General features: G+C 36.7%; 1 protein-coding gene across 8 annotated transcripts in view; it reads right to left on the bottom strand.

Annotated features, from left to right (window-relative positions):
• The window catches only part of NAALADL2 (N-acetylated alpha-linked acidic dipeptidase like 2), a 1,484,447-nt gene that overhangs the window by 1,059,051 nt on the left and 401,167 nt on the right, over positions 1 to 24,229 (bottom strand). For 2 of the 8 annotated variants that reach the window (XM_043473697.1, XM_043473696.1), the window contains exon 1: positions 12,853 to 17,508. The exons of the other annotated variants lie outside the window; for them this stretch is intronic. In XM_043473697.1, the coding sequence (XP_043329632.1) occupies positions 12,853 to 13,084 (232 nt within the window). In that variant the 5' untranslated portion in view covers positions 13,085 to 17,508. Of the gene's footprint in view, positions 1 to 12,852; positions 17,509 to 24,229 lie in introns of those variants that run through there. 8 annotated transcript variants of the gene reach the window in all.

Here is a 24,229-nt window from a genome sequence, read left to right on the forward strand (position 1 = left end):
CATCGCCCAGTCTTCTCTGTAAGCCAGGGAATCTGCCATTACCCTCACCCTTAATTCCTTATAGAAAGCTGCTCTCCTGTTCTTTAAAGTTGTTCTAATGATTCAAATCCCCATCTTCATCAGACATACTTCTATTTTAACACCTTCATCCTCTCCATCACTGGTAGTATTTCCTCACATGCAAAAACTGAAAGCTACATCTACCTCACAGAAGTGTTGTAATGTAGACTGCTGTCTTTGTTCACTCTTCTTCCTCTAACTCCTGAACAATGGCTATTTCCCAGGGTATAACTACTGAACTTCTGCTATTTTAGGCTTTTATGGTTTATAATTTTGCCTCCTCCTTTCATGTCATTCCTGATCATTTTCAAATTGTTTCTTCCTCAAGTTTCACCTTAATTCCAGGCTTGAATCACCAAATCCTAGCTACTTGACTATTCCATGCAGAAACCACACCTCCCCCACTGTGCATTTTTCCCCAAATTCCGTCATCTTTATTGTCTCTCTCTCCTATGACCCCATGTCAGTTTCTTTCATTTCTACTTGGATTTGGACTTCAGTGTTTGCTAGAATCTATGATCTGTCTTTTTACTTAAACTCTCATCTTTGTACAATATCACCTATCCAAAATGTCACCTATGACCTAAGTTTTAATAATTTCCAACGTCTTACTCCAATCTTAGTTCTCTTCCTCAATGCCTAGTCTCATTTTTACAGTTTAAGTCCTGGACATTTTCATCAATTAAACTTATGGTATAAAATTATCTTTGGTTAACGTAGTCTCATATTTTACCTCCACTAAACTATTCCCCATCCTCCACTCCCTAAATCAGTTAACAATACTACTCTCTCTGTCACCTAGGCCAGAAACCCAGTTTTTACAATCTTTTCCTTCTTCAGCATTTAGTACGAGCAAACACCAATTTAACCTCAAGTAGCTTTCACATTTTTTAAATCAAATCCCATCATTATCACATGAACTCAGCTCTCCATCACTATGAGATGGAGGACAATGATGAAGATGAATTAGAAATAAAGCAGGAGGTAAATGCATATTTATATTTTTAAATATATATTTATATTTTTATTTGTTGAGTATATACTCCTCACTGAATGGTTGTGAAGAGTCAATAAAATCATAAATGTTGAGCACGTGAAACAGTCCCTGGCACATGGTATACATTTAAATGTTTTCATACATGATCACTATCATCACCATAGTTTTTCATACTTGGACTCTCTGAGAGCTCATCTCAGTAAACTCAACCAAACTCACTTTAAGAATCAGAGGAAGAATCAGAGGAAATGAAAATGAACAATACTCTGCTCCCCATATCCTAGAATAAACTCTGTGTCAACTAACATTCTGGAATAAAGGTATCTTTCAATTTTAACATGTTTTTGTCCCTTTTTCTTTCTTTCTTTTTTTTTTTGGTTAAGTCTTCTTGTTTATCCTGCTTTGTATTTATCCTGCTAATGTTGCTACTTTATGCTTAACTAATTTTAATGTTAGAACAAATACAAATTGGCTAGACAAAAATATTTTGCATTTATGGTTGCTTTTTCTGAGCACATGAATCTTTTACTTGTTGAAAAATATAGTACATGTTAGCCATGGTTCTAAGCTAAAGATACAGCCACCAAAGAGGGTACATTTTATTGCAGGGAAGTGCTTCCCTGGTGGCTCAGATGGTAAAGCATATGCCTACAATGCAGGAGACCTGGGTTTGATCCTTGGGTCAGGAAGATCCCCTGGAGAAGTAAATGGCAATCCACTCCAGTACTCTCGCCTGGAAAACTCCATGGATGGAGGAGCCTGGTGGGCTACAGTCCATGGGGTTGCAAAGAGTTGGACACAACTGAGTGACTTCACTTTCTTTCTTTCTTTAGGCAATAAAGAAATACACCCTCCCCACTAAAAAAAAATGGCTCCTTGTAAGATTTAAAATCTTACTTAAATCTTATTTAAAATCAGAGATTAAGACAGAGACGGGCTACTTTAGTTTGTGAGGCTACAGAAGTTATCACTGAGATGATATTTAACCTGATGATTCAATGACAAGAAGGAACAAACTGTAGAAAGTTCAGCAGACATTACCAATAGGCAGAAGTCTTATTGGGAATCAGCTTAGTATATTTGTTGGAGGGGAGGAGAGGAAGAGGGAAGGCCAAAATTATTTTGAGATTCAAATAAGCTTAGTAAATTTCCACTTGAATTTAGTACCTAATGAGTATTAGGATTTTTGTTTTATATGTAGTATGAAAATGAATTATTTACTAACTAATCAACTTGTGAAAATGAAAAATTCATGTGAAGATATCCTTTCCAGAACCTCTTATTAATCAACATTATTGTGAATTATATTGTTATATAAAAGTATTTTAATAAACATAACTCAGGAATTTACAAATCCCTAAAAATATAAACAATATTATAAGTTTTATAGTCTAGAAAGAAAGATGATGCCTAAAAGACATCTATAAAAGTCAAATGATAAACTGAAAAGAACATTTTTTTAAAAGATTAAGCATGAACATAAAACTATGAAAAGAACTCAGATTCAAGAATGAAAAACATTACTAGTTTATTAAATTTTCTTCATTTAATCCTCAAATTACTATTTTACCTATATGGAAGAGAGAAACTCAAAGCAACTTTATTACCTCACTGTACCTGAAGTTTACATATCGAAGTTTTTAAAGTAGGTTTATAATGCACCATGAATATTATCAATATCAACATGTTGTTCTTTCTTCTTAATTTCTATCCCTGCTCTATCTGCCACCCACAGCTCCAATGCCAAATCTGTTACAGTGACTGTACTAAACCTTTCATTAACCAACATGAACACATAACACCCACATAAAATCCACTCCAGGAGAGACACTTCCATAAGACCATGCACTTATAAAATATATATAGTAGCCTAATTTTCAAAATGATCTAATTTTATAATCTGAAATTTTAGGTGTGTAAATTATTTCAACTTAATTTTATAAAGTCTATATTTCTTAAATGTTCTTTTGCTTTTTTCCTTTCTTTTTATTCTCAGATTTATTATATGTTTGATATTTTTTTCTGCGTAATTTTTTTTCTCACAAACATCTGATAGGAGTTCAAAGAAAATCATCCATGTCAAGATTCTGAGATTAGTTAATACTATTTTCTTTATGTTTTTTAAACTCTATCATCAGTTCAGTTCTGTTCAGTTGATCAGTTGTGTCTGACTCTTTGCGATCCCATGAACTGCAGCACGCCAGGCCTCCCTGTCCATCACCAACTCACGGAGTCCACCCAAACCCACGTCCATTGTGTCCATGTCATCCAACCATCTCATCCTCTGTCATCCCCTTCTCCTCCTACCCTCTATCTTTCCCAGCATCAGGGTCTTTTCCAATGAGTCAGCTCTCCACATCAGGTGGCCAAAGTATTGGAGTTTCAGCTTCAACATCAGTCCTTCCAATGAACACCCAGGACTGATCTTTAGGATGGACTCCTTGCAGACCAAGGGACTCTCAAGAGCCTTCTCCAACACCACAGTTCAAAAGCATCAATTCTTCAGTGCTCAGCTTTCTTTATAGTCCAACTCTCACATCCATACATGACCACTGGAAAAACCATAGCCTTGACTAGACAGACCTTTGTTGACAAAGTAGTGTCTCTGCTTTTCAATATGCTGTCTAGGTTGGTCACAACTTTCTTTCCAAGGAATTAAGCGTCTTTTAATTTCATGGCTGCAATCACCATCTACAGTGATTTTGGAGCCCAGAAAAATAGTCTATCATCAGTATTGCCTAATAAAAACTCTTTCTTCTAGTTTAACCTGTCTTCTTTCTCCTGTAGAAATTATTTTGTTTTCTTTCTATCATTATGTCTAATCAAGAAAATTAGGCCTCTGTTGAATAATGCTACATTTTTATGTGATTTGAACACCATAACTCTTAAAACCAATTTCTTATTTTCTTTTGGCTGCTAGGAAGCCTGAAGGAAAACCTGTGACTTGTTCAGTAGCTGTTTAGAATGTTTTGGCATATACTTTATACACAAATTTTCACAAATTATGTTAATCCCATTTTGAATTATATTTACTTATTTGTAGCCTATTTTCATAGTCTGGGCCCTCCTGTCCTCTAGCATGTGGTTCCAAATTCAGTTCCAACATCAGATTATGTAGTACTGTAGTAGGCATTTAGTGAAAAAAATCCATGTATAAGTGGACCTGTGCAGTTCAAACCCATGATGTTTAACGGTTCACCGTAGTAATTTTTGGAAAATCTTTTTTGTTTTCAGTAAGAGTGAAAACCAAAGCTGCGGGGAGCCGGCCTGACTGCTCAGGCCCCTTCTCGGCCCTGAGAGAGATCTAAGAGGTCCCTCTCTGTCCCGCCACCCCTGATTTATTAAAGTGCAAATTGGCCTTTCTCACCTCCCTCAAGGAAATTGCTGTAGCCACCATTTGCCCATTTTCCTGACTCTGATAAGATTATGGGGCTCCTGTGAATGGTTTATGTCTAGGTAGTCTTTAACTGATTGTAAGACGCTGGTGCCATGCTCTGTTAGAGTTGAGATAAAACTCCTGAGCTAAAACTAGTGTCTGCAGTTCTGCACGTATGCATGTCTTTGATCTAAAATTTGGTGAGTTCTGTTAGCATATATATGTATGTTACCCCTCAATAAAGTCGTCGGAATCAGTCACAAGCTGACTCTGTCCCTCTCAACCCCATCTTTCCGAGTCTTTCATTTCTCAGGTGCTCTGGTGATTGCGTCCTCTACCTGTTCGTTTTGCCGGCAGGTCCGGCACAAAGCAAGTAAATACATGGATAGATAAAACTCTATGATTGTCTCTGTTCGTTTTGCCAGGAAAAAGTTTATTTCTTCTGCCACTCATTCTGGCCAGAATCAGTTCACATTAGATCTGTGAAACTGTCTTTAAATTCCTAGATTTCTCTACAAATTCCCAGATATGTGTCTGTGGTTATAGCGATACCATGAATTGGCAAGACAGGAAGCAACTTCCTCTTTTTGTGGCAAAGTATAATTCTTGATCTCCAAAACCTACCACCAAGAAATGTGGATGTGATGAAAATTTGTTCAAGCTTTATCAATAGTTTAAGAGAACATAGGCTCTGAAGAAGGGAATGGCAACCCACTCCAGCATTCCTGCCTGGAGAATCCCCACGGACAGAGGAGCCTGGTGGGCTACAGTCCATGGGGTCGCAAAGGGTCAGACACGAATGAGCGACTAAGCACAAGGACACACATGACTTGTCTGTGACTGTATTAAAGGTCCGTACACAAAGAGGAAAACGAAGCACAGCGACCCTGCAATCCTCTCTGCTTCTCATGCCCTGTTTGCAAAGGAACTCACTTTTGAGAAACCGAAAGAATCACTGAGATGAAATGATTTCAAAATTATAAACAACCATTGAAGTGAATCATTCACCAAGGTCTGAAGTCACATGGCAAAGTTGATCATGTTGTTTAATAGGTGTTCATGTACATCTTTTGCATGTTTATATGAATTGTATGAAATTCAATAGTTTTCAAAACAATTCTCTTTCAAGCTCTTTTAGTAGACAAGATTTTACACCAATCCTCTACCTCACACTCAATTTTTTAGTGCACAATATACAACTTGCATTACATTGATCAGAGATTTAAAGAGGACAGGTGAATTTCAGTATAAATTTTCAGCATAAATATAACAGCATTTATAAATGTGCCTTCCAAAGTGTTCAACTGTGGAGATGGTTAAACATATCTATCAATAGAATAACAAAATAGCCCTGTTAAATAAAACTATTTACCCATACTCTTCCTGAAGAGTTTAGAAGCTCAAAGGATCAGCTGAAGTTCAATGCCCTTTTATGTGTTTTGAAACTAATCACATTTTATTTGCAATCTTATCAGCATCTCATTTTTCCCTCACTGATGTATCAAGTGTAATACACTCCAATAATGTCAAGTACATGCTTGGTCAATAACCCTCCCCCCAAAAAAGCTGTGATACAAAGAAATTTGGCTTACTATACTACTCAATTAGCTAAATTTGTCTAAACTCTTTCCAAAATCTAGAGAATAGGCATAGAATGGAATAATTACATGGTGTTTATACATGTATAATCATCAGATTATTACTTCACGCTTAGTTTCATTTCTTTAAGAAAAAGAAAGTAGATTCAAAAACAGCTCCAGCCTTTTAAATATATGGAACATATTTTAATTGCATTATTAATAATAATGCTTAAGTAATCAAGTCATCCTGTAGGTATGTATCACCGTTTCTTCAAGAAGGTTTTACAGTAACTTTAATAGAAACTTAAAATGTTTCCCTTTAAATCAATTTCAGTGCCATAAAATATCATTTAAATCAAAAGGATTAAACTTTGTATTTCAGATCATTTCAGTCTAAGAACAAACTAAATTTCAGAGTGTCTGAGCATTGGTTTTTCCCCAATAGCAGGTCTTAATTGAGTTCTACATTATTAACTGCTTTTATTACCTTTCATTCAAATATGTCACTTGCTCTTTTATTTCTAAGAAGGTAAAGATCCTATTTCCACTTAGAAAGACAAGAAAAAAGAGCTGCTCAGTGCAGTTATGTTAATTTCCTTGTTCTTTAGTCACTAAGTCATGCCCAACTCTTTAAGACCCCATGGACTTTAGCCTGCCAGTCTCCACTGTCCATGGAATTTCTCAGGTAAGAATTTGGGATTGCGTTGCCATTCCCTTCTACCGGGGATCTTCCAGACCCAGATATCGAACCCACATCCCCTGCATTGACAGGCAGATAGATTGTTTACTACTGAGCCACCAAGGAAGCTCATTAACTTCCTTAACTATTTCTTATGTCTGACTTCGGAGTTCATATTCTAATTTTATTTGCCTGTTCCAAGGGTTCTTTGCCTTGCACTTCTGAAAAGTCCCCAAGCCATGCATTTTTGCCTACATACTTTGTGGTCAGACTCACCTGGAATTTCATGCTTTCACATTCTCTACAATTTTATTTCCTCAAGATTTTGTCCTTAGATTACAAGGCCTCTCCAGTAGAACTTCTGGAAGTTTCAACTCCAAAATGTCCTGTGGCCTCAATATCTAAATTTCAATTCCAAAGTGTCTCAAGTCTACCAACCTCTTACTCAGAGCAACTGAAAGCTTCCTCCAGGAATGCAAATGGTTAAACAAGAGCTCTATGCATTTGTCATAACTGAAAATGCTATTAAAATTCAAGTGGGTGGGAAGGAAGATTCACAAACTAGTGAGTTCTCTTTGGAGTTTTACAAAGATTTCAAAGCACTCACAGGCATGGTTTATGATGATGAATGTGAGATACTTTTCCCACCATAGAGAGTAAACAGACACACCAAACCAGTCTAACTGGTTGGGGTATACAGTACTGCTGCCCTTGGGCTGCAACTTAGAAACACAGACAGAAGTTCAGACATTAAGGCATCTTCCCACCTGGATTTTTTCCTTATACTAGCCAGACAGAAAAAGTATAATTTCTAAAGAAATGGCTGAAACATGGAGAAACATTTTTTGCATGTGCCTATGGAATTTCATTGGAAGGACTGATGCTGAAGCTGAAACTCCAATACTTTGGCCACCTCATGTGAAGAGTTGACTCATTGGAAAAGACCCTGATGCTGGGAGGGATTGGGGGCAGGAGGAGAAGGGGATGACAGAGGATGAGATGGCTGGATGGCATCACCAACTTTATGGGCATGAGTCTGAGTAAACTCCGGGAGTTTGTGATGGACAGGGAGGCCTGGAGTGCTGCAATTCATGGGGTTGCAAAGAGTCAGACACGACTGAGCGACTGAACTGAAGTGAACTGATGGAATTTCAAGCTAATTCCTCCTTGGGATGAACGTTAATATATGTCTCAAGAGCCTAAGTAACTTTTATGTAGTCAAGAGAATATCCAAGCTTGTATGCCTGGATGGACCAGTCATTTAAAAGTCAGGCTGAACACTGGATAGTGATTTACAGGTCATACCACACAGGCTAAAATATGTCAATATGGAAAGCATTTTTAAGCCTAAATTTCCTTCTTTAAAAAGTAAATACTCCTGGAAAACAATGTGCCAAATCCCTCCATCAAATTATAGGATTTAGGCAGCTAGGGTGGAGACTTGGGTTCTGGCAACTGCTTCTGAGGAACTAAGGACAATTTTTGTATCTTCAAAGGATCTCCGTTCCTCTACAAAGTAAAAATATTGGACTTAAGGTCCTCTATACTCTCTCTCTACCTTGAAAATGTTAATCTTCTACAGATTTCTTTACCCTGGTTCTGACAGCCAGATTCTCCCTCAGAGGGTTGGAGAAGAGCTCTCCTCTCTGCTGACAGCAACCTAAAACTGGCCTTGCATTTGAAAGGGTCTAGCCAAACTTCTGAACTTAGAAACGTCTTTCCCACAGAGTTCTAGTCTTTTGTAGTCTTTAGAATAGGGTGTTCCTAAACCTAGAGTACTTTGGCCACCTGATGCGAAGAGTTGACTCATTGGAAAAGACCCTGATGCTGGGAGGGATTGGGGACAGGAGGAGCAGGGGACGACAGAGGATGAGATGGTTGGATGGCATCACCGACTCTATGGACATGAGTTTGAGTAAACTCCGGGAGTTGGTGATGGACAGGGAGACCTGGCGTGCTGCGATTCATGGGGTCACATAGAGTTGGACAAGACTGAGTGACTGAACTGAACTGAACTGAACTGAAACCTAGAGAACAAAGAACTGAGGTAAGAAAAAGGACTTTAATTAGAGGGTGTTCAAAAACATCCAAGGAGCTGATAAGCAGGCAGTTTGAGAGCAGAGGGTGTGTTAAGTAGCTCAGAGGAAACTCCACTCAAAGAGATCCCCTCTCACAAGATTGTTCTGGCACTGAACTCAAGAGATTCCTGTTATTAAAATAGTTCCAAGGATAAATCATATCCTTTACAAATGGCTTCCCTGGTAGCTCAGTGGTGAAGAATCTGCCTGACAATGCAGCAGACATGGGTTCCATCCCTGGGTTGGGAAGATCCCCTGGAGAAGGAAATGGCAACCCACTCCAGTATTCTTGCTGAGAATCCAATGGATAGAGGAGCCTGGCAGGCCACATACAGTCCAAGGAGTTGCAAAAGAGTTGGACACGACTGAATGACTAAACAACAATCCTTTACAAAAAGGCAGGTGGCCCTGGACCTGTTTGACCAAGGAAGAGGAGAAGAAAAACAAGAGCTCATGGGGCTGAATTCCTGAGGTAGGAGGGAGTCCGCAGATGAGGAACACAGCTGAGCCTTGAGAGATTATTCCCCCCACCTACTTTTTTTTAAACAATTCTGACTAGGGTCTGCCTTGCCTGTTAATGAGACACCTGGGAGAAGCAGAAAATACCTGTCCTTCCTGAGAGAGACTAGGTTAGGGTCCCTTACATGCTCAAGGATACCCTTTGGAGAAATCTTGTGTGTGTGCGTGTTAGTAGCTTAGTTGTGTCTGACTCTTTGTGACCCTCAGGGACTGTAGCCCTCCAGGATCTTCTGTCTATGGAATTCTCCAGCCACGAATACTGGAGTGGGTAGCCATTCCCATCTCCCCAGGATCTTCCAGACCTGGGAATCGAACCTGGGTCTCCAGGATTGTAGAGAAACCTTATCCTAAGTCAATTTCCAAATAACTCCCTGCCAAGAAGGGAGTTGCCACCATCCTGTCATCTCAGCCATGGCCATTCACTACTGTCACAGACTGACAATTTGCCACTCAGTGGTACATGTGCTTACAGATATTATGTAAGGAAATGCTGCTTCCTTTCCTTAGCAAATAACAATGAAAAAACGCACTCATCCCTATTCCTGATGCCATATTATTTGTACATTTTATTTTATTTTCAAAAATTAGAAAACATTTTTTAGTATTCTCTTCTACCCAAGATAATTCTATTTTATGAATCCAGAGAATATATGGACCTTCATGTATGAAGGTTTTACATAATTGTCTGTTGAGTTAACTTTATCACTGAGGCTAAAAGGGAGAGATTGCTTCTTAGGTTAGAAAAGATAATTGAAATCTGTTCACATTAAGCCAAAGATAACTTTGGAAAGATTTCACTCACCTTCAGGAAAAGATAGATTCCCAATATCATTGGAAACATTAAATGTTGATAGCTTATGGGCTCTTAATCAGGACATAATCTACCAGCAACTTGGGTATAATAATGGTCAGAGGCCTACAGGATATAGTGCTAAAATGAATAATCTTTGACAGTGTCTATGGCTAGCCCTTCAAGTTGTAACTAGAGATGGCCCAGTGAGTCTAGATAATCTAGATACATACAATGGCCTTAGAAAACCATTATTCAAAACATACGATGGAGTTCTAATGATAATCTATCATTTATTAAGTACTTACTATCTTCATAGCCAAAACATTTAAATCATCTATAGGCTAAATGTACAAAACATCTGAATATAGTCATTTCTGTTAAAGAATACTTATTTGTGAGCAGAGCTGATTATAAGCAGTATTATTTTAGAGAACTTCAGAATCTCTATAAATGCTATTAAGTCAAAAGAAAAATTTAACAACATTTCAAAATGCATTTTTCATTTACTTTGATAATTTTAAAACTCAAGCTCAGATATAAGACTGATTATGGCACAGAAAATAGAATACTGTTAGAGCAATCCATAAATAAAGACTCCTGGATATATCTTGGTTTGTTATTAGACAACCTTAGCAAAATCTCTTACCTTCACACATACAAATAAAGGCAAAAATTATTCTCACTGTGTTTTCCTTTATAATTAAAACAAGATCCAGAAGTAATTTCAAACTAATGAAGCACCTTGTTTCTCATTAATTCTCACTGATTAATAGGTTCACTGAATAATCTTAAGGCAAATATGTCTAGAATGGAAGCATTTCAACACTCCAAGAAGAGAGATCTGAACTATTTGTAGACCTACCAAGGATGCATTTCAACTCAGATAAGATCAGAAGAGAACACATTCCTTATTGAAAAGTTTAAGCAGAGTGCACAACGGAAAATACCCCAGGATAGAACTGATCTCACAAGTATTCCCCAGCTACAAAAGCTTTATGAATCAAGGCACACTGTTTTCTAACTCAAACCATGACATTCAAATTATTTACCATAGCTCTTACTTTAAATTTTATGCATGCTTTTCTGATTTGTGCTAATAATTGATCTTGAAAATAACTGGAAAAACCAATATATAGGAGAAAGAGAAATTCACCCTTCACAAATGGAACATATTACCCGACTCACAACAGATATAAAAGGGTCAGTAAAAAAAGAGACAAAAAACCCCACAAAACAACAGACAATCTATGCACATTCTGGGACTCTAAAATAAGAAGCAAATATTATCCCTGATCCTGACACAAAGAGGGATGATGAGGGGACAGGAAAGCTGCCAGGGTACTCCTCAGTTTATTTCAACCCCAAACACAGACACAGATGATGTACAAGACAGGCTATGGTGGGCCTGGGGGTTGCCAAACAGTCATACACATTTGATACGAAATTATTATTATATGAACAACTCAAACAACCTAGATGCTTCCTATATACTTTCCCATGGAAAACATTACAGAAACAGATAAGGCATATGTTATAATCACGTACATTTTATCCATAAAACACAAATTATTTCATAGAGTTATACTGAATGATTCTTTTACCTTGCTGCTTTTCTTCAATAGAAAGCAATAAATAACTTTTAAAATTACTCTTTACATTAAAAGTACTTTTTAATAGCATTTTACACAGTGTTTCAATTTTTCTTTTTTTTTTACAAAATACACAGAAATAGAGATACAATTCTGGGATTTTTTTAAGCAAAGTAAGTAGAGAAAGGATTAATGAAAATACAGAAAAAAAAAAAAAACAGGTATTCTGGAAGATTATTTAACTCTATAAAAATGGGTGATAGATATTTATAACCAAGCATGTCTATGATGGTCTTGTTATCCTCAGATGTGTTACATTTCACAGATGTAGTTATGTTTTTGGTTACATACACTTAAAGGAAAACAGGGGTTTGAGTATTCTCTTGTTGGTAAGCTTCACAAGAACATATTTAAGGAAATAAAAATATCATTATCAAGGAGACTTCTTTATAAAGACCTTGATCAAAATGTCACTAGTAAAGGTGGTAAATAATTAACAAGAGTAGACTACTAGAAATCATGGCAACAAATATGCCTTCTGCACATTTTTTTTTTTTAAAGAAACTTTCTCACTCAAAAAAGTAGAAAGTGTGATGCAACTTGTATTTGTTTCAATCAACAAGGCTAGCCACACTAGCCTGGTCAAGCCAATGTCAATAAAGCCAGTCCCTTTAAAGGACAAAGGTAAAGTAAGACCTATAAAACCAACCACACTCCCCAACCAGACACTGCCCTCTGAGACTTGTTTTCCACCTTAAAAAAGTGGTAATATTAATTACAAGGACACTTGGCTGGTAAATCCCAGAGATGGTAAAATTTGATTACAAATAAAAATCTCACAGGCAAGGACAAAAATCAATATTCTGTCAATATTGGGAAGAGTTTCACATGAAAATGGACTGGAAGTAGGTTGTACCATTTCTCCAGCAGTATAGCTCAAGTAAGATAAGGTTTTCCCTACTCCACCAAATTTGTATTTCTGTGTAGGTTGAGTAGTTGAGAAAAACGGACGAGACAGCTGCTTCTTCATAAACAATCCCCACTTGTTTCCCCACCCTCAAAGCACACCTTGAAACGCAGCAGGGGTGCACGCACGCACACACCACACACACACACACACTCTGTAATCGACACCACTTACACATCTGATTGCAACCATTTCAGAGGCTGTTGGCACTTACCTTGCAAAGCAGTATTAGGTAAACTTGCTTCATTCTCTCCCATTTTACTACTTCTGTTTAAAGGGGGCCAAGCAGCTTCAGCTGTGTCAGTTCCCCTGCAGCCGGTGACCTTCTGACTTTCCCCTGTATTCATGTAACAGTATACTACCTGCTTTCTTCTGTGAATAATTACCATTCTGCTTCCTGAGTTACCTGGGCTTGCAGGACCTGTTTTACTGTGAAGTGAGATCATATCCTTTGATCCAATGGACTGCTACTAGTGTGCGCTTCACAAAACGTGGCTTTGTTTCAATTTTGGTGTTAACTTTTAATTCCCTACTTTCGCTGTAGTCCAGAAACTTATCAATACTTCCTGCCAAAAGAGTGTCTGTACTACCACCACAGCATGGAGCAGAGCCAGTGTTTTGTTTTTTTTTAGTGCTCCCAATCTGCCTACCTTATAGAAATAAAGTAAAATTTAAAGTGAATTTTGCAATGTCCACTAAAAAAATACGGGAAAATAAGGAACACCATGGGAATTAGTTACGTGTAGGCTTTGGAGTAGCTCTAGTTCTAGCTGTGAACTAGAACTAGTTCTAGTTCTTCCTTTTCCTCCTACACCCTCTTCCTTTCCTCCCTTCACCCTCCTCTTGTCCCCTCCTTCTGAACGGAAAGAATGCAGAACCACAGCTCTGATGACACCATGTTCTGACATCAGCTGTTACTTATTAACTGAGAAACCGTAAAGAAATGAGTCCATCCAATCTTACAGCACCTCAAGGTCCTCACTGGTAAAAGAAGGGTACTGATATTTACATCGCTTTTCAACAGAAACATAGTATTAGGTTCAACTGTTCTGCCTCAAACAAAACACCTATCCCTAGCAAAGATGAGCAACACACTGGAGATTTATCTTTATTCTTTTACAAGAGAGGAAGTAGATGACAAAAATAAGTCAATTTATTTAATCCCTGTCCCCCATAAGACATCTAGAGTAAAAAACAATCTGTATTTCCTTCCTCTAGAATTCCTTGACTTTTCATCTTGGTCAGATTAGTTAAAAAAAAAAAAAAAACTCAGGCTCAAACATCTCCTAGTTTTTTTCAATCTTCAATGTAAAAATAATCTATCCATCATGTTTGCCAGCTTATTAGTGAAAAATGATTATATAAATTATGTAAACAACAGAAATGGTAAAAAAAAAAAAGTAGAATAGTTATTCTCAAAAGTTTCAGAATAAAAACAAACATCACACACACCCAAATCCTCATCACAGTTAGTTCTTCATTAACCTCTCCAGTTCTCAGTTTCTCCACCTGTAAAATGAGCTGACCATTTACTATCTAAGGCCCATTTTATTAACATGTCATAAACCTCTGATTTAAAATCCAGATTGTGGTTTGTTCTAAAATAAAGCAGTCCTTTGCCTAGTACAATTGCATGGTGTAACACACACACCAAGCTCATACTTCACCAAAAGTGACCTGAAATTGAATATTTGACAATAGAACACTATAATCATCACATTCTGACTTCCCCATAAGAGGAGAAATACATATATCAATCCTCACTCATTATGACAAAAATGGAAATGTATTAACATACCTGCCCCAGGCATCTAAAATTAGTCAACAACAGGTATAAAGTACCAATTATCTACCAGCTGAATTATGGCATGCAGGAAGTTGTTATGAAAGTAGAACAGAGACGTCTTATTTTTGAGAAGAGGTAAAACATAAAAATAAACAGAAACCTCCAAAGCTTTTGTAGCTGTGCAGAAAGTGACACAAATATACATCCAGTTACACTAAAACAGTTTCAATACTAATAAAGAGCCCTGAGTACACACACACACTCTCTCTCTCTCCTGGGCCTCCTCTGCCTAGAAAAATTCTGCCTTCATCACCTCTTCTTTGCCTAACTAATCCACATGCAGGAATTCTTCCTCAACCCAGTTCTGGTTGAGGTCTCTTCTGTGTGCTTCCAGATCCCCCTTAATAGCTCAAAACTTTTCATTCCACCATGGTTCTTACCACATTGCATTGTATGTACAGCTTAATTATTTCTGTCCTTAAAATGTGTTATGTCAGAGAGCCTTTCTGTGTTCACCACTACATTCCTAGCACCTATCACAGTTCCTAACACATACTATGCCTTCAACAAGTATTGTAAAGATGAACAAATTACTATCATCAAAAAGGGTGAAATAAAGGACCTCAAAGAAAAGAAGGACATAGATTAGCAAAGAAGATAATGGAAAATACTTAAGAGGGAAAAATGACAAATTAAATTTCAAAAATGAAAAGAGATGGGAGGAGAGAGTAGGTAGGTTTGTCTGCAAGAGCAAATAATTAAGAACTAGAAGGATCAAAGAGATGACACTTAGAAAAATTTCTGGAAAAAACAAAAGGCATGACTGACGTTAAAATAGCTTCACTGAAGGGTGAGAAAGAAACTAATATAGTTATTAAAATTATCAAAATTTTCAGAATCTTTGGGAGAAAGTTACTGGAATGAATGCATCCTCTATATCAGGGGTCCCCAGTCCCTGTTAATTATGGGCAGCACAGCAGGAGGTGGGTGGTGATGACAAACACAACTTCATCTGTATTTACAACTGCTGCCCATTGCTCACATTCCCCTTCCCCATTCATAGAAGAATTGTCTTACACAAAATCAGTCCCTGGTGCCAAAAATGTTGGGGACCACTGCTCTATATGTATAGAGACTTTGCTATAAAAACTATTATTGTATATATTATTAAAAACAATTTAGGTGACATAATAAAAAACTAACACTTCCAACCACATCACTTATCTGTATGCCCAGCATTGTATTCTAAAATGCTCCAAGAGAGAGTGAGCAAAAGAAAATGTTATGCTGTTCTCTGTCACTCATTTTGAAGATTCTACCTGGAACTACAGATTTGGAAGAAACCAATGTTACAGTTTAAATTTTTTTGTGTGTAGTTACTGAAGTGATTATTTAGGCCTGATTTTCCAGGGAAGATATATATGAAGATTTGAAAGAAAAATTATAAAGAAGTTATTCAAAGTTATAAGTGTTGGCATTGTATGCTATGGAACATGGAATTGTGTTATGTAAAGTGTTGCAATACCTGGAATAATTACACAGAAATGGTACTCATTTTCTCAGTAAATTGTATAACACAAGTAGAACAACAACTTAGTCAAAAGCATAGGTATCCATGGAGAGAAAAGGCTAGAGAGAAAAGGATTAGAACCTTTCAAAATTGCAATCCTGAAAACTATCATAGGAAGGAAATTCCAGGCTCAGCAACTAGAGTGGATTTTTGAGATTATAGTTCCAAGAACCAGGTAGATGTGCTTGCAAGGTATCAGAGTATGTTCCCTTCAAATATGCTCTCTAAAATATGGATTATTTTGAACAAAAGACACCTGAGAATGAGCAGACTCAAGAAAAGCTCTTTCCTTCCCCCTTACTCTCTAAAAATAAGAGTATACATTTCCCCTTTTGTAAGGGAAACTTAAATTTATACAGGAAATTTTTCATTTGTAAAAATGTCTTCCTACCAGGAAGAAAACCAGTGGAGACAACTCTTATCACCAGAGAAACTCATCTGCATAAAATATAGCCCTTATTTATCACATATTGTTGGTTGGTTGCAGCCAAGAATTTCTGGGGTGATTCTGACCCTCAAAGCTGCCAAATATTTTTGAGTTCTAGGTAAGCAGAGGGAGGGGTGGGGAACAGTACATTCTGTAGGAAAACAATGGGTAATGATAAACAAGATTTTCTTATGTTTGGGTGTGCTGGTCTAACACATTCTACCCCATCTTTTCTGGATTTGGGTATTACCATCCACCCAGTTGCCCTAAATGAAAATTTAGGATTTATCCTTACTACTTACCTCTCCCACTCCCCAAATAGTCACTAAGTGCTATCAATAACATTGAAATCCACTTCCTTAAATTTCTATTTCCTTTAGGTGAGGCCATTGTCAAGTCTTGCCAACATAGTAACTCCCTACAAACGAATTCTTCCTTTCCTCTAATCCATCCTTTCTATATCTGCCATGATTTTCCTAAAACATAGCCATCCTATTTCCATGTTCACATATGTTCACTGCCCCTTGTCATGTGTGCGTGCTTAGTCGCTTAGTCCTGTCCAACTCTGCGGCCCTTTGAACTGTAGCCCACCAGGCTCCTCTGTCCATGAGATTCATTTTCAGGCAAGAATACTGGAGTGGGTTGCCATTTCCTCCTTCAGAGGATCTTCCTGACCCAGGAATTGAACCTGTGTCTCCTGTATCTCCTACATTGCAGGCAGATTCTTGACCTGCTAAGCCATTGGAGGAGCACAATCAATAATGTCACTCCTTTATCACCATAATTTTTCATCCTCATTAACCCTCCAGTAACACGTAATTCATTTAAATCAGGCTTCTCTGATATCCCCAAATTTACTTGAAACTGTAATTCTAAATGGTTGAATACATAATATATACACATGTGCCTCTCTATATATGTGACATAAAATAATGTTGGTCAAGAAAATTAAGGCCTACTCAGTGCTTTGTCGGAGAAGGCAATGGCACTTCAGTACTCTTGCCTGGAAAATCCCATGGATGGTAGGCTGCAGTCCATGGGGTTGCTAAGAGTCGGGCATGATTGAGCAACTTCACTTTCACTTTTCACTTTCATGCATTGGAGAAGGAAATGGCAACCCACTCCAGTGTTCTTGCCTGGAGAATCCCAGGGACAGAGGAGCCTAGTGGGCTGCCGTCTATGGGGTCACACAGAGTCGGACACAACTGAAGTGACTTAGCAGCAGCAGCAGTGCTTTGTATTAGGATTGACTGGTGGACAAAAGTATTCTTTTAATACTACTATAACTAAATGTTTATTTCTCTATCATCTTATTTCATAAAATTGCATACAGACTCTTAAGAGAATTAATACTGATTGAGAACAAAGAAAGTAACTATCTCCTTCAGTAGTAAGAAGCATCCATTAACAAGGAAACAAGATAAGCTGTAATTAATAGCAAGGAGAGTATTATCATTATAATGATCTTTCCACTACAGTGTTATTAAACAAAGAAGCCAAGGAACTATATAAATTATATGCTAATACACACATACACACACACACAACAGGTTGCTTAACAGCTACTTATGGTTTATAAGTTGCTTCACATAATTAAAACATACAATGACTCATATAAAATTAACAGACATATGAAGATGCCAAGCTGAAAGTCAGGTAGGAGTGATATTACAAAGCAGTCTAATTTGCTGCTGGGAACAACGCTATTTCAGACTGTGGAAGAGCTAGTAACAAAATACTGAATATAAGCTTGTAATCACAGTGTACCATGATTTATGTACTTTTTATGAGGATCCCATGAAATCCTGGCTTAAATGCAAGAAAGTTTTTAAATGATATACCCCTGTTAGCACTCTCTCCCTTATCCAGAGAATTCTACTTATAGTAGGAAGATTAGCTGTGACAGCCATCTAAGTATCATCTGAAAAAGGGAAAACAGTTAAGAAAAGTTTAACTGTATATTTAATATTATTATCATGGAACTAAAAATGAAGGGTACACACACACACACATTTAACTAATCTACATATTATCACCTGTTATTCCACAATTTCTGGCAAAACTCTCTCAAGAGGGACCTAAAGAAAAGTATTAAAGCAAAAGAATATGCATGCTAACTGTCTGATACTGCATAGAACAGTCAATTAATCAACTTGAGAATCTTAGGGCATGTTAAAAATCTACAATAAAGCTAGAAAAAACATCTATAGCTAAAACCCTTGGTGTTAATAGAAACACCAAGGTGACAGAATGATTTATCTCTGTCATCTTTTTAAAATGTAATGAAAATGCTTAAATAGTAGGTTTAGTTGGACATAATGTTATTTCCTCAAAATGCACTGCAATGACCAGTCCTGAAAACATCTCCATGACAAAGAGCAACCTAAAACAGCTCCAATAATATTAAAAAGTACAGCCCATTTATGCTGAGGTAAAAATAACTTCCAGTCTTCAGCCTCTTCACTCTAACCTCAAAAAAAGAAGGAAAAAAAAAAAAGAGCAATTAATGACAACTGTGCTCTGTGTGTGTGTGTGTGTGTGTGTGTGTGTGTGTGTGTTAGTTGCTCAGTCGTGTCTGACTCTTTGTGGCTCCATGGACTGTAGCCCACCAGGCTCCTCTGTCCAAGGGTTTCCCGAGCAAGAATGCTGGAGTGGGTTGCCATTCCCTTCTCCTGAGGTCTTCCCGACCCAGGGATTGAACCCGGGATTCTCTGTGTTGCAGGCAGATTCTTTACCTTCTGAGCTACAAGGCTACAAGGGAAGACTGTGCTATAGGAACTTGGCAAATACTAGCTAAATGAAAAAAAAAAAACAAAAAACCATTTAACAGTTGTTCAGGGGGAAACAACTTTCTCTTCTAGGGTGATGCTGGGGTAAATGTGAGGTTTCTTAGTCTTTAGAAACATTCCGTTCCTCTCACTTAGTATCTTAAAGTATTAATAGTAGATGAGCATGTCCAAAATAAACACAGTAACTATAAAAATCACTTATAAAAATTAACACAAAGTGCTTTGGTTTCAAATTATGAAATATCAACAAAAGCAGTAGTCAACAAGAACAAATTAATTATGAGGGATCAAAGAAAAGTTTATCTCCTTTCTTTTTTAATCTCTTCTTTCTTTTCTTCTTCTATTTATATATTTACTGAATAAAGTCAAAGTGGCATAACAAGTTTCCTAGAAAAATAATTCCAGGAGAACTACTTTTGTTCAACATCACAATGGGCCACTCACTACTTTCTACAGGGAATGTTTTCTTTCTGAAAGCTCCTCTTCTACTTTCCTGCTGACTGCCTGCCAGCTAGCATTGTTAGAGAAAAGGAGGAGATGAAGGATTAAAGTCTCTAACCTCTATCTACCCCCCAGTAGCTAGTATTTAAAATAGACTTTCCCTGAAGTGAATGACTGCTGTCTTTCCTATGGTGACCAGATTTACAAAGTGAGAAGAAGAAAAAAAAAAGAGAAAAAATGAGGAGAGATTAACATAGATTCTTTGGACTGATTTTTTTTTCCCCCAGAATTATAGATTAAATAGGAAAAAGTCCATAAAAAAAAAAAATCCTAGGATGATGCTGAAAATATGGTATTTTATCACCTTGGGCAACAAGGAATTAACATGTGAGCAATTTTAAGAATGAATAAATAGAAAAATAGAGATAGACATACAATTGCAAAAGGTAGCTTTAAATAATTATCTCATCATGTTCCGCCCATGTTCCTCCCACCTCTTCTAAAACCTTTCACTTCAGTTCAGTTTAGTCACTCAGTCGTGTCCAGCTCTTTGCGACCCCATGAATCGCAGCACACCAGGCCTCCCTGTCCATCACCAACTCCCGGAGTTTACTCAAACTCATGTCTATGGAGTCACTGATGCCATCCAACCATCTCATCCTCTGTCGTCCCCTTCTCCTCCTGCCCCCAATCCCTCTCAGGATCAGGGTCTTTTCAAATGAGTCAACTCTTCTCATGAGGTGGCCAAAGTATTGGAGTTTCAGCTTCAACATCAGTCCTTTCAATGAACACCCAGGACTGATCTCCTTTAGGATGGACTGGTTGGATCTCCTTGCAGTCCAAGGGACTCTCAAGAGTCTTCTCCAAACACCACAGTTCGAAAACATCAATTCTTCGGTGCTCAGCTTTCTTCACAGTCCAAATCTCACATCCATTCATGACCACTGGAAAAACCATAGCCTTGACTAGACAGACCTTTGCTGGCAGAGTAATGTCTCTGCTTTTTCATATGCTGTCTAGGTTGGTCACAACTTTCCTTCCAAGGAGTAAGCGTCTTTTAATTTCATGGCTGCAGTCACTATCTGCAGTGATTTTGGAGCCCCCAAAAATAAAGTCTGACACTGTTTCCACTGTTTCCGCATCTGCCTCCTTTCTTCTATCAACTAATTTTTATTTCCTCAGTGTTTTTAAAAATACACAGGGTGAATATGACCTTGTCTTCCAATTCTCTAGGCACACATCTAGTGCACTTCTTAGTTGATGTTTTTAAGCCTGCCTCAGGCTTCCCAGGTGTCCCTAGTGGTAAAGAACCCGCCTGCCAACACAGGAGACGTAAGACACAGGTTCTATCCTGAGGTTGGGAAGATCTCCTGGAGGAGGAAAGAGCAACCCACTCCAGTGTTCTTGCCTGGGAAATCCCATGGACAGAGGAGCCTGGCAGGCTACAGTCCATGGGGTCACAAAGAGTTGGACATGACTGAAGCAACTTAGCACACACTCAGACCTGCCATATTTATAAGAATTTAATAAATGCTTGATGATTGTTTAATTGAAAACATAGCACAATTATATTTCATCTTTCTCCAAAAAACTTTAAAATAGAATGTATTTGAAAAAATAAATAAAATAGAATTAATAAAGAGCATAAAGGAGATAATTAATTCACAGTGTTTCTAGTGTTACTGCTTCCCTCTGAAGAGGCCAGAATATGCCAGGTTCAAAATGCCACTTTAGCATAAGGATTGCTTTCAGTTGAAGGCAATCAACTCTCCGCCTTCTCCTTTTCTATTTAAAAGCAAGACTTAAGTGTCATGGTGTCTCCCTCTCCTTCACCAGGAAGAGAAAAGAGAACTACTCTGGAGACAACTCTAGGCACCAGAACAGACTTTATATTGCTTTTCTCTATTTTTGACAGTTTTCTATTCTTTTGAATTCTATTCATATCTATGTTATTTATTCCTTTAGTTAATTTGAATTTTAAAAGTCTACAACACTGATTTTTTTTTTTTTTTTACAACTCAGTTACACCTCAGAGTTTTATTTGGTGAACAGAGGATAGTACACCCCCAAGACATGAGGGTGGGCCAACCACAAAGGAAAATCCTACAACACTCATTTTAGTTGCCTTTTTTTAAAAAAATAAAGCACTAAAGCCATAAATTTCCTTCTAACCGCTGACTTACCTGTATCCCACAAGTTATGACAGGTTTATGTGTTCACTATAATTTAGTTTAGCATATGTTCTAATTTCCCAAAAATGTATTATTTGACTCAGGCTTATTTAGAAGTATATTAACTTCAAGATTTTCCTGGTATCTTTCTGTTATTGATTTCTACTTAACACCACTGATAAAGAATACACTCTGTCATTTCAATTTTTAAAATTGATTGAGATGTGTTTTGTGGTCCTGCACAAGGTCTATCTTGGTGAATGTTCTGTGCACATTGAAAAAGAACATGTAATTTGATTCTTGACTTCAATGTTCTAAATATTTTATCTATTTTTAGTATCAATTACTGAGAGAGAGGTGATAGTATTGTATCTTCAAGTAGAGTTGTGGATTATTTTTTTTCTTTTTAGTTCTGCAAGTGTTAATTTATGTATCTTGATGCTTTATTATTGGGTGAAAACACATTTAGGATTTTTATATCCTCTGATAAATTGACTTTGTCATTATAAAACGGCCTTCTGTTAATAAAATTTCTTGTTCTAAATTCTACTTTATCTGATATTTATTGTTTTCATAGTGTGCCCTCTTCTATTTTTTAATGTTTTTTATCTTTAAAGTGAAATCTCTTTCAAATAGTATAAAGTGGGAATGCCTTTTTTTTGACAATCCAGATTAATAGTCTTTTCCCTCTAATTGTAATATTATGTTACATGAATGTAATTATCAATATAGTTGTATTTAATTCTACCATTTTGCTATTTGTTTTCAATTAGCTGCATTTGTCCTTTTTTTCTTTCGCCTCGAGTATATATGTCTTAGGACCCCAATTCAGCTGTACTACTTGCTTCTTAGCAATTTTTTTTTTCTGTATCTCAATTTCTTGATTTTTTTCTCTCCTCTCTGACTCTCTCGTTGCTTGAGGTTTTACAATATTCAACTTAAAATTATCACCAGTTACCTTAAAATAGTATATAATTTCACAAATAAGAGACTGATACCGGTATACTACCATTTCCCCCTCCTGTCCTTTGTGATTATGATATCATACATTTTTTACGACATATGTTATAAACCTTCTCAAAAAACAGTTACTGTCTTTGTTTTAGCTAGTCCATTATTCTTTAAATATATTAAAAGTGAGTGAAAATATTTTCTTATATTTACCTACATATTCACCAATTTTATGCTCTTTGTGTAGATTCTAGTTCCATTTTCTTACTTCCTGAAAAATTCCCTTAAAACTTTCTTTTATTTCTTGTATGCTGATGATGAGTTCTTTCAGTTTTGGTTAGCCTGAAAAAGTGTTTACTTAGCACTTATTCTTCAAAAGTATTTTTTCTGCACATTGAATTTCTAGATTGATATGTCTTTTTCTTTCAGCATGCTAAAAGATTTTTCCCTTGCCATCGGGTTTAGATAGTTTCTGACAAGAAGTCTATGGTTTTTCTTAACCTTTCTCTATTGTATGCCATGTGTCTTTTGCGTCTTGCTGTCTTCATTTTCTTTGTCATTCATTATTTTCGTTTGATTTGATTTTTACATCATTGTGTGATTTTCTTTATCATGCTTTGAGTTTGCTGAGTTTCTTGAGTTTGTCAGTTTAGAATATTCACCAAAATCTAAAAAATTCTGCCATTAATTGCTGTCTTTAAATATCTGTCTCTCCTCTCTTCAGGCTTCTTTCCTCTGGGACTCTTATTATAGATATGGTATAAATAAACATATAGATAACATAAAGATACAAATATACAGGTATAGATATTCAGCAAGTCACTGAAGCTCTGTTAATATTTTTCAGTCCTTTTTCTTTTGTACTTATGTTTAAATAGTTTCTTTTGTTATAACTCTATGTTAACTAATGGTTTCTTCTGCAGTGTCTATTCTACTATAACTACTATACAGGGAAATTTTCATTTCTTATATATATATTTTTTTCTTATTTGAAAGTTCTATTTGGAACTTCTAACATTTTTAACATTCTAACATTTTTATATCTTCCATTTTTTCCTCATTAGTTTCATGTTTGTCTTTATATCATTGTGCACATATAAATATATAACAGTAGTTTTAAAATTATCTGCTAATTTTATCATTTTGGGTCTATTTCTATTAGTTAATTTTCTCTTGATTATGAGTCTTAATTTTCTGTTTCTTTGCATGTCTAGTAATTTTTGAGTGGATGCAGAACATTTTGACTATGTCACTTGTATGTACATTGTTGAGTGATGAATTTTGTTGTACTTCTTTAAAAATGTTGGACTTTGTCTAGAAGGGCTGTTATTTGTAGATCAGCCTATCATTTTGAGAATGTTTTTTAATTTTTGAAAGCAGCCCTAGAGAAGCCGTTACTCTAGAACTACTTTAGCAACACCACTAAGGTATATGACACTTTAGATACCTTGAACAG

The sequence above is a fragment of the Cervus canadensis genome, chromosome 7 (assembly GCF_019320065.1).
Source record: "Cervus canadensis isolate Bull #8, Minnesota chromosome 7, ASM1932006v1, whole genome shotgun sequence".
NCBI lineage: Eukaryota > Metazoa > Chordata > Mammalia > Artiodactyla > Cervidae > Cervus > Cervus canadensis.